The sequence below is a fragment of the Pterocles gutturalis genome, unplaced genomic scaffold, assembly GCF_000699245.1.
Source record: "Pterocles gutturalis isolate BGI_N339 unplaced genomic scaffold, ASM69924v1 scaffold26251, whole genome shotgun sequence".
Classification (NCBI taxonomy): domain Eukaryota; kingdom Metazoa; phylum Chordata; class Aves; order Pterocliformes; family Pteroclidae; genus Pterocles; species Pterocles gutturalis.
The window spans coordinates 26,204-40,407 of record NW_010098747.1 but is presented as its reverse complement, the minus strand read 5'-3'; the positions used below and the strand labels follow the sequence as shown (position 1 = coordinate 40,407).

General features: G+C 47.2%; 1 protein-coding gene across 1 annotated transcript; it reads left to right on the top strand.

Moving 5' to 3' along the window:
* The first annotated feature begins 219 nt into the window (after positions 1-219).
* Positions 220-12,293, top strand: LOC104462116 (tumor necrosis factor alpha-induced protein 2-like). Its single transcript, XM_010073951.1, has 11 exons — positions 220-559; positions 2,516-3,143; positions 4,771-4,885; positions 6,112-6,237; positions 7,768-7,868; positions 7,957-8,055; positions 8,253-8,376; positions 9,350-9,472; positions 10,350-10,505; positions 11,661-11,782; positions 12,152-12,293. The coding sequence occupies exons 1-11, from the start codon at positions 220-222 to the stop codon at positions 12,291-12,293; spliced, it is 2,076 nt and encodes a 691-aa protein (XP_010072253.1).
* Positions 12,294-14,204: the final 1,911 nt, after the last annotated feature.

The window sequence follows — 14,204 nt, the reverse complement described above, 5'->3', positions numbered from 1 at the left end:
CTCAGCTACCTGAGTTGATGTTGCTCAGGAGCTCTCCTGCAGAGCCGTGCTCATACCAGATGTGTGTAGCACTCCCCACGCCACCCACTGGGGACAACTCATTACAGAATTTATTTTTTTTAAATGGGAATACACCTTGCCACAGTGTGCCATGATGACTTTTATGCAAACTGTTATAATCTGACCAGTTCTTTCTGAAATTTACAGGCTAGAAGGAAAATGATGAAAATGTTACCTTTTTTCCAAAGTGGTCCTATTGGAATACGCAATGGATCAGAGGGTTGCATTGGTGCAAACAGGCAGTTTGAAAACCCTTCAGCACCAGTAGCTGAACAAGTCCCTGCCTGTCCTGAACCTTCTGGATATGAGATCTGGTCCAGGGACCAGGAGAAGATGAGTGAAAGGCCAGAGGCAGCCCGCAGACCCTCATGTGCATCTTCCATCACGAGCAATGGGAGCTGCACCTCTGCTGGGGACAGCCCTGAAAAGGGGAAGAAAGGAATAAAGGGAATCCTTACGAGTGCATTTAAGAAGATGAAAAAGACCAAGCCACCCAGTGGTAAGTGCTTCTGCATCCTCCTTGCACCACCTTATAGGCCATAGTTATCTTGAGAGGGGCTGCACAAGGTGGAGAATTGTCCCCTTGAGAAACAAGGGCACTGACACGTTGAAGTGACTTGCCCAAGGAGCCTGGGGAAATATGAGCTGAGGAGCACATGACCTCAAGTTATCGTCCTTTGGGACCAAGGGCATATCCTTGAGGAACTACCAGTTTGCAGGTTTTCTGTCCAAAACAAAACTTGTTTCTACCTCTCATGGGGGCACAGAGATCTGTGGATGGGAGAGAAACCAAGGCATGCCTCTCTGCTCTGTTCCTCCATGAAACCACCACCCTGTGAAATCTCCTTTTCCCCCAGGAACAGCAGGGAGCAGCACATGTAGGTCTTTCCCGGGGCTGATATCCAGATATACAGCTCCTCCAGTCGCAGGCATCATCCCTGCAGGGTGCTTAGAGAGGGAGAAAAACACCAGCTCAGAAACCCAGAACTGGAGAGGAAAGTGCCCATTGGCACTTCCAAGGCTCCCTTGCCACCTCAGGTGACATCTCATTACCTGGTTCATAAACTTAGCAAGCTGTACATTAAAATAAGTTAATTTTTTAGTCCTATCTTGGGGGGGGGGGGGGCTCTTACAAAGTATCACTGGTTTAGCACAAATTGTCTCATTTCCAGGCTAGCCTTTACCTGACTAACTGGCATCTCTTTCTCCATGTGTCAAATGTTTTCCCTAACTGGTGTTTTTCCTTCTCGGCCTTGAATTTGCTCAGCTAAACAAACTGAGTCTGAAAACAGGCCCTTCCTGCCTTTGTTCTTACTGATGCATTGCCCCATTCCCAATGTCTTTTTTTTTTTTTTTTAAATAAAGCAACCAGAATTGCAGAAAATATTCCAGATGGGATGCCACCAATGCCTGGCACAATGTTACTATTTTGATGTCTCAGATGGACATTCCTCACTAGATACATCCTGGGGTCATATCTGACATTTTCACCATTGTCTCACAGTAATGATTTACTAATTCTCCAGGCACCCCTCTTCCTCCTCCATCTCAAGCTGATTCACATCCGTCTTGCAGCAGAAAATCCTATTTGTTGCTAAGTAACTTTAGTTCTATTGAATTTATATCTTATTCTTCATGTTATTAAATTTAAGCCCTGTTACTATTCAAGCTATCCTGTTGTTCCTGTATAATACCAAACCCTTGGTTTCGACAATGTCTCTGAACTTTGTGTAGTCAGCAGATGACAATAGGGCACTCCCAGATTTTGTGCCACACTCTCTAAAGAGAAGATTAAGTAAGATGAGTTTCATTAATAATGTAAGCTTTCTCCACCCAGGGTTTTCCATACAAACCTTACACACCTAACAAAACTTATTTGGGGATAGAACTTCTCCAGTTTAACTAATAGTTTCTCAGATGGCACCATATCAAGTAACTGGCTGTAGTTCAGATGAGATAGTTCAATTGTATTTATCTTGCCCGCTAAATGTGTCCTCCAAAAAAATTTCACAGGTCAGATTGTGCCAACCTATTTCTGGAAAACCCATGTGGTATTTCCTCTAGCACATCTTATTTAGCTACATCTTTCCATCTACATTTTTTCTAAAGCCATGCTTCTTACTTGAGGTGATATTAATGGGAAGTGGGATAATAAATACATAAACACCCACAAATCTAAATTTTGGAAAAATGATGAGTAGCACATAAATATCTGTCTGTATGAAGAACACTGGTGCTAGGTATTCACATTTCCATTGCCCCAGTTAGAGGCAGGCTAGAAAACATCTGATCTTTAAAGAAACAGAAAGATTTTCTGTATGGTGAAGGAGCCTAAGATCCAGCATTATAGAAATAAAAACATTTATTTAAGTATTCCAGAGCCATGATTTTATATAAAATAGAGATATAATTTTTTTGCTATTGGGTAAAGAAATGCTGTTCTTTTTTTCACCAGTCAAACAAGTCATGGATCTCCTTGAAGACCAAAAGCTTTGTGATGCTGCTCAGCATCTGATTGTCCTGGAGAAGAGCCTGTCTAGCAAAAGTGAGGAGGGACTGAGCACCAGCCAGCAAGACATCGAGTCTGTCTATGAAGTTCTGAAGCACAAAGTCTTCAGCATCTTGAAAGACTCCATACTGCTAGCGAAAACAAACCCAGAACTGCTGCAGCAGGCAGTAGAGGCACTGAAAGAGCAGGAGAAAGAAGATCAGAACTACACATCAGAGAATCCACCTGACCAAAACATGCAATTTAGACCTAGAAAATGGAAAGAGCTTTGGATGGCTACAGTAAAGGAGTCGGTAGAGACTCGAATGAAAGACACAAGCCGTACTCCTATAACTGAGAACCTCTCCACAGTTGGCCAGAACCTCCTGCACATGGGGAAGACAATGAAAGAAGATCTGACAGTAGTTGTAAAGTACATTAAACAGCTTTATCCTCCTGAGTTTAATGTGTTCAGCACATATGCAGAACTCTACCACAAACATTTTGCCTCCCAGGCAAAGAAAAATGCTGAATCTCATCTGGAAGACAAGGATGTTTACCTTCTCCTCTCATGGGTACACAACATTTATCCAAAGTAAGTGAGGCTTTTACACATGTTAATCCCTGGCAACCAACACAGGTTCACTGGCTGCAAACCAGGCATTTGCCTGATTTATGAATCAGTATCACTGTGATGCAATCTGGTACCTGGTGAGGTTTTAGTGTCACTGATGTCACACTGACAGCCAGGACTGTTGGAAGGGACACACTCAAGGCTGCTAGTCTGTAAACCAAGGGCTCACCTCACCATTTGAGCTTGTGGACAACAGATGTGCACACAGACGTTTAGGACTTCACTTGTGGCATCAGTTGGGCATGTTCATTGCTCTGATCTCTATTCCAGCTGCAGACCTGAACTCATTCTTGGAAAACTTGGAAATTTCAGCCCTCTGGACCAGAGGGCAGACAATAAATAGAACAACCTGAGATGTAATTATCCTAGGCACAGAGGATGTTGCTTAGGCATTACCCACAGTCTGTGCTCTCCTCCAGGTTAGGAGACCAAAGGGTGCACCCCTGTGAGAGGCCATCATCAGCCAAGGGTCACCCTTCATCTTCACAAGCCCTGTATGTTATGGTACTGAAAATATTCCTTGTTGTGGCTTACAGTACTGGATGGAGAATCGAGTGCTCTAATTTCTTAGATGAAAACCAGTAAATACACCAGCAGTGTTTCTTTTGCTGTTGTAAAGCCATTCAGCCTTCACCTCCACTTTTTCCTTCTCCTGTTTCTCTGATGGAGTATAATGAGTCAGTGTTGATCCTGGAAGTTTTCCAGAGCCAGTGCTATGCTCCAGGTCAGGATACTCAGGCCTGAACCAGCATGTATTTGGAAATCAGTAGCTGTGAGGAGCAGGGCTCAGCCAGAGCAGCACAGCCCAGTGCTGGGGACGGTGTTAGCCAGGGCAGCAGCTGCTGTGCAGGGTGTTCCCAGAGGCCAGGTCCAGGTGTCTGCTCAGGGACCACTTCTCTCCATGGCCGGCAGTGAAGGGAGCAGTGAGGAGGAGGAGGGTTGCACAACAGCCTGGGTCCAGCTTCCAGCATTGTGTCGGAAAGAGCCCGTGTGCAGGTGTGGCCCTGTGGAGCTGGGACATGTGCAAACATGGGAATCAGGCAATGCTCAGGGCTATTCTCTGCATCTCCAGAGGGAGAGGCTGCTTCCAAATCAGCCCCCCTACAAGTGCTGGCTGAGCCCCCCATGGCTGGCAGGTCCCTTCTCTCAAAGCGGCTCAGGAGCACCCAGCTCAGTCGGCATGCGGTGGGGACAGGACAGCAGGGTATGAAACCTGCTCTGTTCCCAACTAGCCATGAAAGGACAGCTTTTCATCTGATCCCCTTGCTGTATTCATGGAGAGAGGCTGTGTCCTGGGACTAGTCCCTCTGGCTGCTCTGGGTCCCCTGTCGCCATCAGAGCACAGTGGCTGGTGCTCAGGAGCTTGGCAGAAGGTGACTCCGTTCCCTGGGGTTGCTTGGGGTCTCACACTCACAGATCCCACCCCTGGCACAGGTTCAGCTCCTCCAAGTCCTGCCTGGACTAAGGACAATGTACATTTCCATCTGTTTTTTCACTGATAGCCTCAAAGTGTTAGTGATGTGCATCAACAGCTGTCTTGAATTACACTGCCCTTAGAAAATGTGATTGTTTGGCTTTTTCATTCCAGAGATATGAGAAAAGATCATGTTTTAGCCGAGGAGTTGGAAAAAGTTAAGCTTGGAAGCCTTTTGCCATCAAGTCTGAGCAAAGAGCTTGAAAAGAAATACCTTGACAATGAAGAGGTGAGAGTGAGTTCAGTCCCTCCTCTTTCCTTTCCTGCTCCCATATGACTCCTTGACTCCTTGGAGGAGCTCTGACTTGTCCTGTGTGCACACTTCTTGGCTGTGAATCACACAACCTTCCAGAGAGAAGCAAAAGCAAGAATGCTTTTGTTTCTTTTTGAGGGACAGGTTAGCTTTCTGCTAGATGGGATTTGCAGAGCAAACTTCTGGTTAGCCCTGGGAGCCTAACCGCTCTGTTCTTGCAAACCTTGTGGTAGGAAGGTGGGAAAAATTCCAACAACAATTATTTATGGGTAACTTTCCAGTTGTCTGTTAAATCCTGCAAGGGATTTACAGTCCCTCTCTCAGATGATGGATTCAGACTTCTAGTCTCTGCAGCAGCGGCCAGACCCTTTGCAGGATGAGCACAAAGCATGCCAGTCTGGTCTCGAAATGTCTGTTTTTTGATGGAGAATCACCTGGTCTGCAGAAAATAACAGTTGTTCTGGTTTTTGGATCACTCTTGCCTTAATGGAAACAAGAAGCAACTTTACAGTACGCCCATAGCTTAGTGCTTTTGGCATTTTGGGCTGGAATTCCTGGAAAATGAGAAGACAAATTCCAGGTTTAGCTGTAGCCCATGACGGTTTGCAGATGGGAGAGGTGAGTGCGGGGGCTGCAAAGCACATGAACAAGGCACTTGGTGATCAGACAGACGCCAGCCGCTGCACAGACCATTTCCAAAGCTTTGCTGTACAGCATGCACACAAGAGGGGTCAGAGAAAACCTGAGAACAATTTGTTTCACTCTCCAGTGCTTGTAAGACATCAGAATTGCTTATGAAAAAGCATTGCAAAACCAGACCCAGAGGTTAGCACTATGACACAGGGGAGTTTGGGTTCCGGCACGCATGGCTGCCTGCAACCTCCTACCCACCACTCCCTCCCGGCCCTTGAGATCACCGCTGACGTGGCGGGTGGCAGGCAGGGACATAGATCTTGATCTGGACTGCTACCCTGAAATTTTTAATTCGCTATTGCGTAGGTGGATATTGTGAGGGGGTTGTTCTTGCTGCTGCAGAGCTGTGGACTGGGCGTCTCATAGCAAAGAGCCTCTACCTCTCAGCCAGGGCCAAGGAAAGAGTCCACTCAGACAGACAAATGGTGGGTGGGCTAGTAAAACTTGTGTAAGGCAGGAGCTGCTACACCCCCTTTGTGGTAAATGCTGTTGTTCTTCCTTCCCTAAAGGCTACTATCAAAAATTCACTGAGTAAATGTTTAGATAAAGAAATCCAAAGGTGGAAAGAAGACAAAGAACCAGAGAAACTAAATGGACACTTTCAGAGTGAACTACTAGCAATATTTGTTATCCAGGTAATACAGTTATATATTAAAAATAAACCATTGCATCCTGCCTGTGTTTAGGGTGTGAGACTAGCTATAGCCAATTCAGGAAAGCGAAGGCCAAGTCACTTGTGTTGGGTGGTAGTAGAGGTGGGTGGCACAGGGAGCCCTAACCCTGGTCTGGCAGGGTCCTGGTCTACCATGTGCTGGAGACAAACTCATCTATAAGCAAAACGACCAGGAAAGCAGCCTTTGTTTCTCCCTGTGCGGTCTCTTCTGCACCCCTAGCTGAAGCCAAGCCATTAGGTGCTGGGTCACGTAACAGCAGAGAAACGAGACAGGTTTAGCCGAGCAAGGAAGCAGCGCGGGTGCTGCTGCCCTGGCTTGCTCCCAGGGAGACTGTCACAGGCAGAGCTGCTCCAAGTGCTTGTGCCCTTTCCCCGTGCTCGATGCTCTCCCTCTTCTGCCTGCAGAAGATTAGTAGAGTTTATTTTTAAGAACTTTTCATATATCAGGATTGTTGAGCTTAAATTGGGTTTTTTAAAATGTAATCATACGACATTCAGTTAAAAAAAAAAGCAAACACCCAAGTGTAATGTTCCCCACTTTCTCAGCTATTTGATAGAGTTTCTTTAATGCTTCTTTCTTTTTCACCTCTCTCCCCATTTGAACATGGAGTTCAAAATTGGCTTGAATGCATGTTATAGTTTTGAACCCTGGCTAGCAGCAAAACGCCACACAGCTGCTTGCTCACCCTCCCCCCTCCTGGGGATGGAGGAGAGAATTAAAGGGGTAGAGGGAAAAAGAGACTTGTGGGTTGAGATAGGAACAATTTAATAAATAAACTACAACAAAATTGAAAATAATAATGGTAATAGTAATATACACAAATGAGTGATACACAGTGCAACTGCTCACCACCTGATGCCCAAGGCTCAGCCCATCCCTGGCTAACAATCCCAGAGCAGGGAGAACCCTGAAACTGCAATCCCAAAAAATATAAGAGCCCAAGCATCTGAGAGCCAACCTAGAGAGTGAGATGACCCCAAGAGAGCGGCAAACCACAAAGAGAGAGACAGAGACAGAACTTCCAGACAGATCCTTACCTGTTGTATACTGGGCATGACGTGCATGATATGGAATTAACCATTGGCCAATTTGGGTCTCAATCCAGAACTTAAGGTCAAATCCTAAGCTATTTGTTGGGGCTATGCTCCCTCACAGCTTCTCCTGTACCTGCAGACACTGGCATAACAAAGAAGCTGAAAAGTCTTTGACTGTCCTGGCAGCAACTACAAACATCAGTCACCTTCTCAGCACAAATCCAAAACATAGCATCGCACTAACTGCTATGGAGAGAGTTAACTCTGTCCCAGCTGAAACCAGGACAACACACCAGACGTGTATAGCTGCTCTGCACAGTCCCTGGCTCAGTCACAGGGCGGGGTGCAGGAGAGCTAGGCACAGTTACCGCAGTTAAGGGTCTGTAGCCTTCTTAACCTGTGAATCTGGCCTTTTTGGACCAGATGGCATTTAAAATTAATCTTGTTTGTTTGTCAGAGTGTCTACAGTGGCCAGAAGCGAGCCGATGACATCAGTGCGGCAGTGGGTGAGGAGCTGTCGCGTCGCCTGTCGAAGGAGCTGCCAGCCTTCCTGAAAAGGTGCGGTAAGGCGGCGGCGGGCAGCGGGGCTGGCAGAACCCCCGGGGCACACACTCATCCCCCTCTCCTCTTCCCATCTCCCCTCCAGTTACAAGGATGCTTTTGAAGACTTTAAGGAGAAAAGCAAGAAGTTCAGATACTACAAGCCTATACTGATTGCAAATATTAACAACTGCTGGAATTTCAGGTAAGGGTCCAAAAGAAAAGGCTTTGCTCCTTCCTCTGCAGGCCTTGGGGAATAGTGTGGTAGAGGGGAGGTATGCCAGAGTGGGCAGAAGAAGGCCCTTCTGCCTGCAGAGGAAGGTTTGGGGACCTCTGACTTTCTTGTCTTGTATATCACTTGTGAGAACAGATTATTCTGACCTCGCTGATATTTCCTTGCAGAGACTATGCAGAGAAAAACATGGCAGAAAAGGATGACAATAAAGACAGTATCCTCAGCACTCTCAGTGACATTGAAAACAGCGGCTTTGATGTGCTGCTTCAACAGCTGTTTGCCCAGCTGAAGGTACCATATCCATACCCCACATCCTCCTGCCCCATGGTTCAGCCTGTACTGGTGCTGGGCATGTTCTCCTGCCTTGCTACCAGTTGCCCAAAATCTCTGATTCAAATGCAGCAAAGTGCAGAAGGGCTCTGGGGCAGGTCACCTCTCAGCATCAGCTTCTCAACTCTGAATCACCTCTCCTGGAGCTGGTCCTCAAGCCTACAAGCAAACCAGGGGCAGCTACATAGTCATGACTGTGCAGGCAAACATAAAATGTGCTGACCGCATCTGAGATAACTGCTGCAAGTGTTTACACTCCAAACTGTAGGAAGCAATCACAAATGACATGAACTGCAATTATACAGCTTTTGGCTTCTTCATAAAGGTGGCCTGAAAGGCACTTTTGGTTTCTTTCTTTTTTCTTCTTTTTTATTTTTTTTTCTTTTTTTCTTTATTTTCCTTCTCCTCTCTCTCTTTCCTCTCTCTCCTTTTTTCTGTGTAACACAAGCTTTTTGAGTTAAGCAAGTGTGGTGGAGTGGAAGGCATAGGAGTCTCTCCTGCTTTCTCTGTAGGGCTTTTTGGAAGGCATCTGACAGAGCAGGGGGTCTTATTTTATTTTCATAGTTATTTACTGTGGCCAAGTAAAATTGTGATTGAAAGCATCTCATAATGATTCATCTTTTTTTCCCTGGTGGTTCCATAACTCTCTAATCAGACAAGATGGTTTGGATAAAACATTTAAAATGTGGGGGGAAAAAAAGCATCTCCAATACAAACCTTTCAAGCCCTGAGTCTTCATCATGAGGAACAAGAAGGGGGCACAAACCCAGTGCAGCCCCTTCTTCCCCTGCCCCTGTAAGTCATTGTCACACATCCCCACACAGGACTGCACACCACACTGTTGCTATGTAGGATACTGTACATATAGAAATTATAAATATATGTATGCATACAATTTGTTTTGAGGAAACTAAGCAGATTTTCCTTTTTCCAGCCAATTTATAAGAAGTTTACAGAAAACAAGTGGGACTCCAGCAATGAAATTATGAACGAGATCATTAAAACCACAAGCAAACATATTTCAGACTTCCGGACCCTAAAGGACCCTTTCTACCACGTAAGTAAAAGAGAAATACTGGAGGGATTCTGGGATGCTGAGGCTGTGTTTTCACCTCTGATCCTCTGCAACTGGAGTTGCCTTGACCCGTGTTAAGCCCATGAGCTGGCCTGGCACTGGAGAACCCTCTTAGGCAGGATTGCCATCAGCATGCAGTTTACCTAGATTAGCCATATAAATCTTACTCTTCTCCAGCAGAAGCAGACTCCTGTAGCTCCGCTGCAGTGTTGCAGAGAAAACCACCTTTGCTGTAGAGGAAGTGCTCTAGGGATCACCCAAAACATTTATTTATGTATGGGTTTGTTTTAGCAGCCTTGAAACACAGTTCTGTCTCACAGCTCCTTTGGTTGCTCTAAGGACTGGAGGAGATGGATGCAACTGGCACAAATCCCAGATAACTGAGCCACAACCATATTTTCAGTGGTGCTGGAGTATATATATGAAACATCACCACATAAAAAAAATCTTTGATTTCCTGCCTTTGTCTTTTTAGTATCTGAAACAAAATTATGATGTTTTGTATATTAGAGAGAGGAACAGGAGGAGCAGCATGAATTCCTGTTTCTCTGGGTTACTGATACTTCTCTAACACGTTAGATCTTTTCTATGCCTTCAACTCTTCCCAGAAGGAATCAACATTTGGAAATTCCCACACTTAATTTGTTTGAGTACAAAGAAATTCTCGGCATCTAGGATGTCGCGTAACCAGTCATGGGGAGGTTGGCAACCAGCACTGTTCCTCACATATGATCGGCAACAGGCATTTGGTGGGGCATGTTTTACAACACTCAAGCCATTTTTGTCCTCCATCTACACACACACACAGTTTTGTCCCCAAGCAAAAGATAGATGGATGACCCCCCCTCCTTCCCAACAGGCTATCGTTGAGAAGATCCATGCCCGTTTGGTTAAAGAGTACATTGTGAGGCTGCTGAAGAGGAAAGTCAGCCTGAAAACTCCAGCACAACAGCAAAACCTGGCCCAATGCATCTCCAAGAACGCTGCCGACCTGGAAGCCTTCTGCACCAGCAATGTACGTGAGTGCTCACTGCATCCACAACAGCAAGGAGCATGGGAACACTGAAAAACAGGAAAATAAATTTTCTGGGGCCTCTTGTTAACCTTTCCAACTCAGCCTAATTTCCTGGAGGGCAGGACCTTAGGCAGAAAGACGTCTCTAAGTGCCCACAGGCAGGAAGTCTCTCCTGCCACCAGCCTGCCCTCCCCCGGAGGAAGAGCAATTATTTATCCTCCTTTGTCCCATAGGCAGTGGTTTCCTTTTGAGGATTTATATTAATAGGGTCAGAAGATTTAGCTAAACACTGCACTGCTCTGGTTTCAGTGCAATCTGTGCAGAGTCTGGGTTTTGACTCTTCCCCCTCGCCCCGATTTCCATCACTCTGTTGCTTTTGGGTCAGGCAGGGGCTGGGATGGGCAGTGCTGGGTCTCTGGTACACAAGGATTTCCTCCACCAGAGACCCTTGCTGCTTCTGCATGGCTGGAATGCCTCTCTCTCTGTCCTCTGAGATCACCTCCCTCCTTTCACACCTCCAAATTTGCCTGCAAAAAAGCTAAGCCAAGCCCTGACCTCCACCACCCCGTGTACATTTGACTGGAGGAGCAATAAGCCTGAGCATCACTCGGCATGGGTGGGAGGTCAGGCAGCTGACGCCTTGGGATATCCAACAGCCAGAAAACAGGTCCAGCTGGGGCTTTTACCTGAGTGGGCAGGGAGAGGATTTTGGCAATGCCTGGAGATGCTAAAGGCAGGGTTGTGAGCAGAGCTGGGAGACAGCAGCACGTGGCAGTGTGTTACCTTCCCCATCAGTCCTCATATACACAGTGGGCACTACAGAGACCTGAGGAGAGGAAAATGTGATGGGAGGGAAGAGTAAAGAGAGCCTGTCGAGGTGAATGCAGCAACCTCAGTCTTATGGCAAACCCTACACCACTTGTGCAAGAGGATTTAAAACCACCACAAAACTAATCCAATTTCTCCAAGGCTGGCCCAGGCTAGAAACATCACTGAAAACAATGAGTCACCTAAAATCCCTGCCATGACCTTCCCCATCACCAGGAAACAGCCTCAGGAACCGGCCCAGCGGTACCCTTGGTGAAACACAGGTCCTGGGCTGGACAGAGGTTTGCACCTGCACGATGCCCTGCTGACAGCTTTCTCTTCTGGCAGGGGTCTCAAGCCACGTGGCTGAATTCGGCACTCCCCAAACTGGCTGAAATAATCCGACTTCAGGATTTAGGCGCTATTAAAATTGAAGTTGCAACACTTGCCACGACATACCCAGATATCCGGTAAGTGACGCTGAACCAGATTTGCAAATACTTGTATGGAATTTTAACTGAGCCAGGAAACAGTCAAATATGAGTATAGGTGAGGGCTGCCTGCCAGGCTGTGGCAATCCCTGTGCCATTGGACAATAAAGTAAACTATTAAAAAGACCTATTTATATATTCAAAATTATGGTCTGATTTTCTCCTTTGTCTTGGAGATTCTCTGCCCTACCCCAAGCCTCTAGGGATAGTGGTGGGTCACCAGGTGCCAAGCTGGCATCCACTGGGGACCTCAGTGATGCTGTGGGGTGGGGGCCACATCCTGGCATGAGGGATCCGGCATGTGGAGATCCATGGGAGGAATAACATTGGCCTATTTCTCTTCCACAGCAAAAGGCACCTGGAAGCATTCCTGTACATCAAAGCCAATTTGTCCCGTGGAGAACTCAAAAGCATCCTGGGCTACTTGGCAGACAGCACAGCATCCACATCACCTGGGGCCCCGCTCTTCTCCAACATAAACGTGTCCTAGGCCAAGGCACCCCTTGGCACCCCCCCTGTGCCGGACAGAGGGCTAAGCCGGGGATGGAGACCACCCCCTGGAGCGATGCACAGTGCACACTGCCACCTTTTCCTACGGAAAGCACTTCATCCTAATCCGGTGTTCGGCATCTCTATGGGAATCACTGTCCTCTGAGCACAGCCTGGAAAAGTGAGCACCCCATAGGGGAACCAGGGCTTGCAAGGACTGGGGCTGCTCCTTGCAGCAGTCACAGATGCTCTCTGAGGTCTCCTTGGAGCCACCACGGTCTCTGCCTGGATGCTGCCCTGGTGCTCTGACCTCCATCTACCTCACAGGGTACGTGAAAGCCACGCCGCTGACTCCCCAGGTAGCTCAGACTGAGCAGGCACCTCCCACGTAGCTTTTTGTCTCTTAAGGAAACTGAAAGAAACAAAAACTGAATCCCAAATTTAGAGATGTTGAAAGAGTCCCATGTGAGCATGCTTGCACCCCATCTGCCTTGCTCTGAGCAGGGCAGGGGGGGCTGTGTCAGGCTGGTGGGAGAGGCACCAGGTTTCGGATCAGGAGGAGCTGTTGCTCAGCTGTGGCTGTCCCCCTGTGCTGCAGGACCCCAGACCTGGGGTTGGGCTGGCTCTGGCTGCACACTCTTCTCCATGCAGCAGCGGTGCCCAGGGGCATCAGGGTTTCTGAACTGGCCCTGGAGAGCTCTGTCTGGCCCTGCAGCAGCACTGGAAGCATGTGCTTCCTTCACCTCTGTGAGGTGGGAGCACCCAGCCCCCCAGCCACTGCCAGCCCCTCCACAGCATCCCAAGCATCTGCGCTGGAGTGGCACCTGCTAACAGAGGGTTAGGAGCAAACCGCCTCTGCAGTGGATGGTGTGGGCTAAGCCCTGGCATCCCATAAAGCACTTCGGATATTGCTTAAGCCCTCCTTATCAAGAGAGGACTTTTCCAGTCCCTTTTAATATCATAGGCTTTGAATGGGTGGTGGAACTGGTTTCAGATGTCATTATAATGGCCTACAGGAGAGATGGGGAGGCACCCTTTATCAGGGAGTGCAGTGATAGGGCAAGGGGTAATGGGTATAAGCTGAAAGAGAGCAGATTTCAATTAGATATTGGGAAGAAGTTTTTTACTGTGAGGGTGCTGAGGCACTGGAACAGGTTGCCCAGAGAAGCTGTGGATGCCCCATCCCTGGAGGTGTTCAAGGCCAGGCTGGATGAGGCTTTGAGGAGCCTGGGCTAGTGGAGGGTGTCCCTACCCATGGCAGGGGGTTGGAACTCAGTGATCTTTAAGGTCCCTTCCAACCCAAACCATACTATGATTCTATAATGTAGAGCACCCTGTTTGCATCACCATTTCCTTGCTTGCTCTTTCCCCCCTTCCCGTGAGAGAGATATGATGTGAAAACACAAATGGGTCTGTTGTGAAACTGGTTTTTGTTTTACAGCCCAGACCTTTGGGAAGTGAATCACTTGCCAAAACGACAATGTGTTTAGTTGAAGACCTTTCCCTTCTGTTTTTCTGTTTCAACTTTTGTATCAGTCTGTAGAAAGTCAGTCCGGAAGGAAGACACATAATGACTGTGCAAGCCATGTAATGTATTTATATGCATATGCAGTATACCATTGGTGTATTTTTGCGTCCAATTTTATTTTTTCTCAGTTAGAGATATTCATTTGCAATGTTTATATTTAAACAGTATTCAAATATGCTAGAAAAGTGACTCATTTATCCTGTCTCTGGCTGTTGTTTACTGCGTTGCCACATGTAGTCCTACGTGCTCCTTCAAAGAGCCAATTCTTCCTCTACTCCCAGCCTGCTTCAGTGAATGTCATCCACTGGTTCCAGGTAGGGAGGGTCTTGCAGGACTACAGACAAGCTGGAAAGGCAGAGGCATGCTCTGTTTGTGCTGTGTGTG

What these genes read in the sequence shown, in the direction of transcription:
- LOC104462116 (XM_010073951.1), top strand. Translation starts at nt 220, where the DNA reads ATGATGAAAATGTTACCTTTTTTCCAAAGTGGTCCTATTGGAATACGC. An exon ending in TAGCAATATTTGTTATCCAG is followed by an intron (nt 6,238 to 7,767) that starts GTAATACAGTTA and finishes TTTGTTTGTCAG; the next exon opens with AGTGTCTACAGTGGCCAGAA. An exon ending in TAAAGGACCCTTTCTACCAC is followed by an intron (nt 9,473 to 10,349) that starts GTAAGTAAAAGA and finishes CCTTCCCAACAG; the next exon opens with GCTATCGTTGAGAAGATCCA.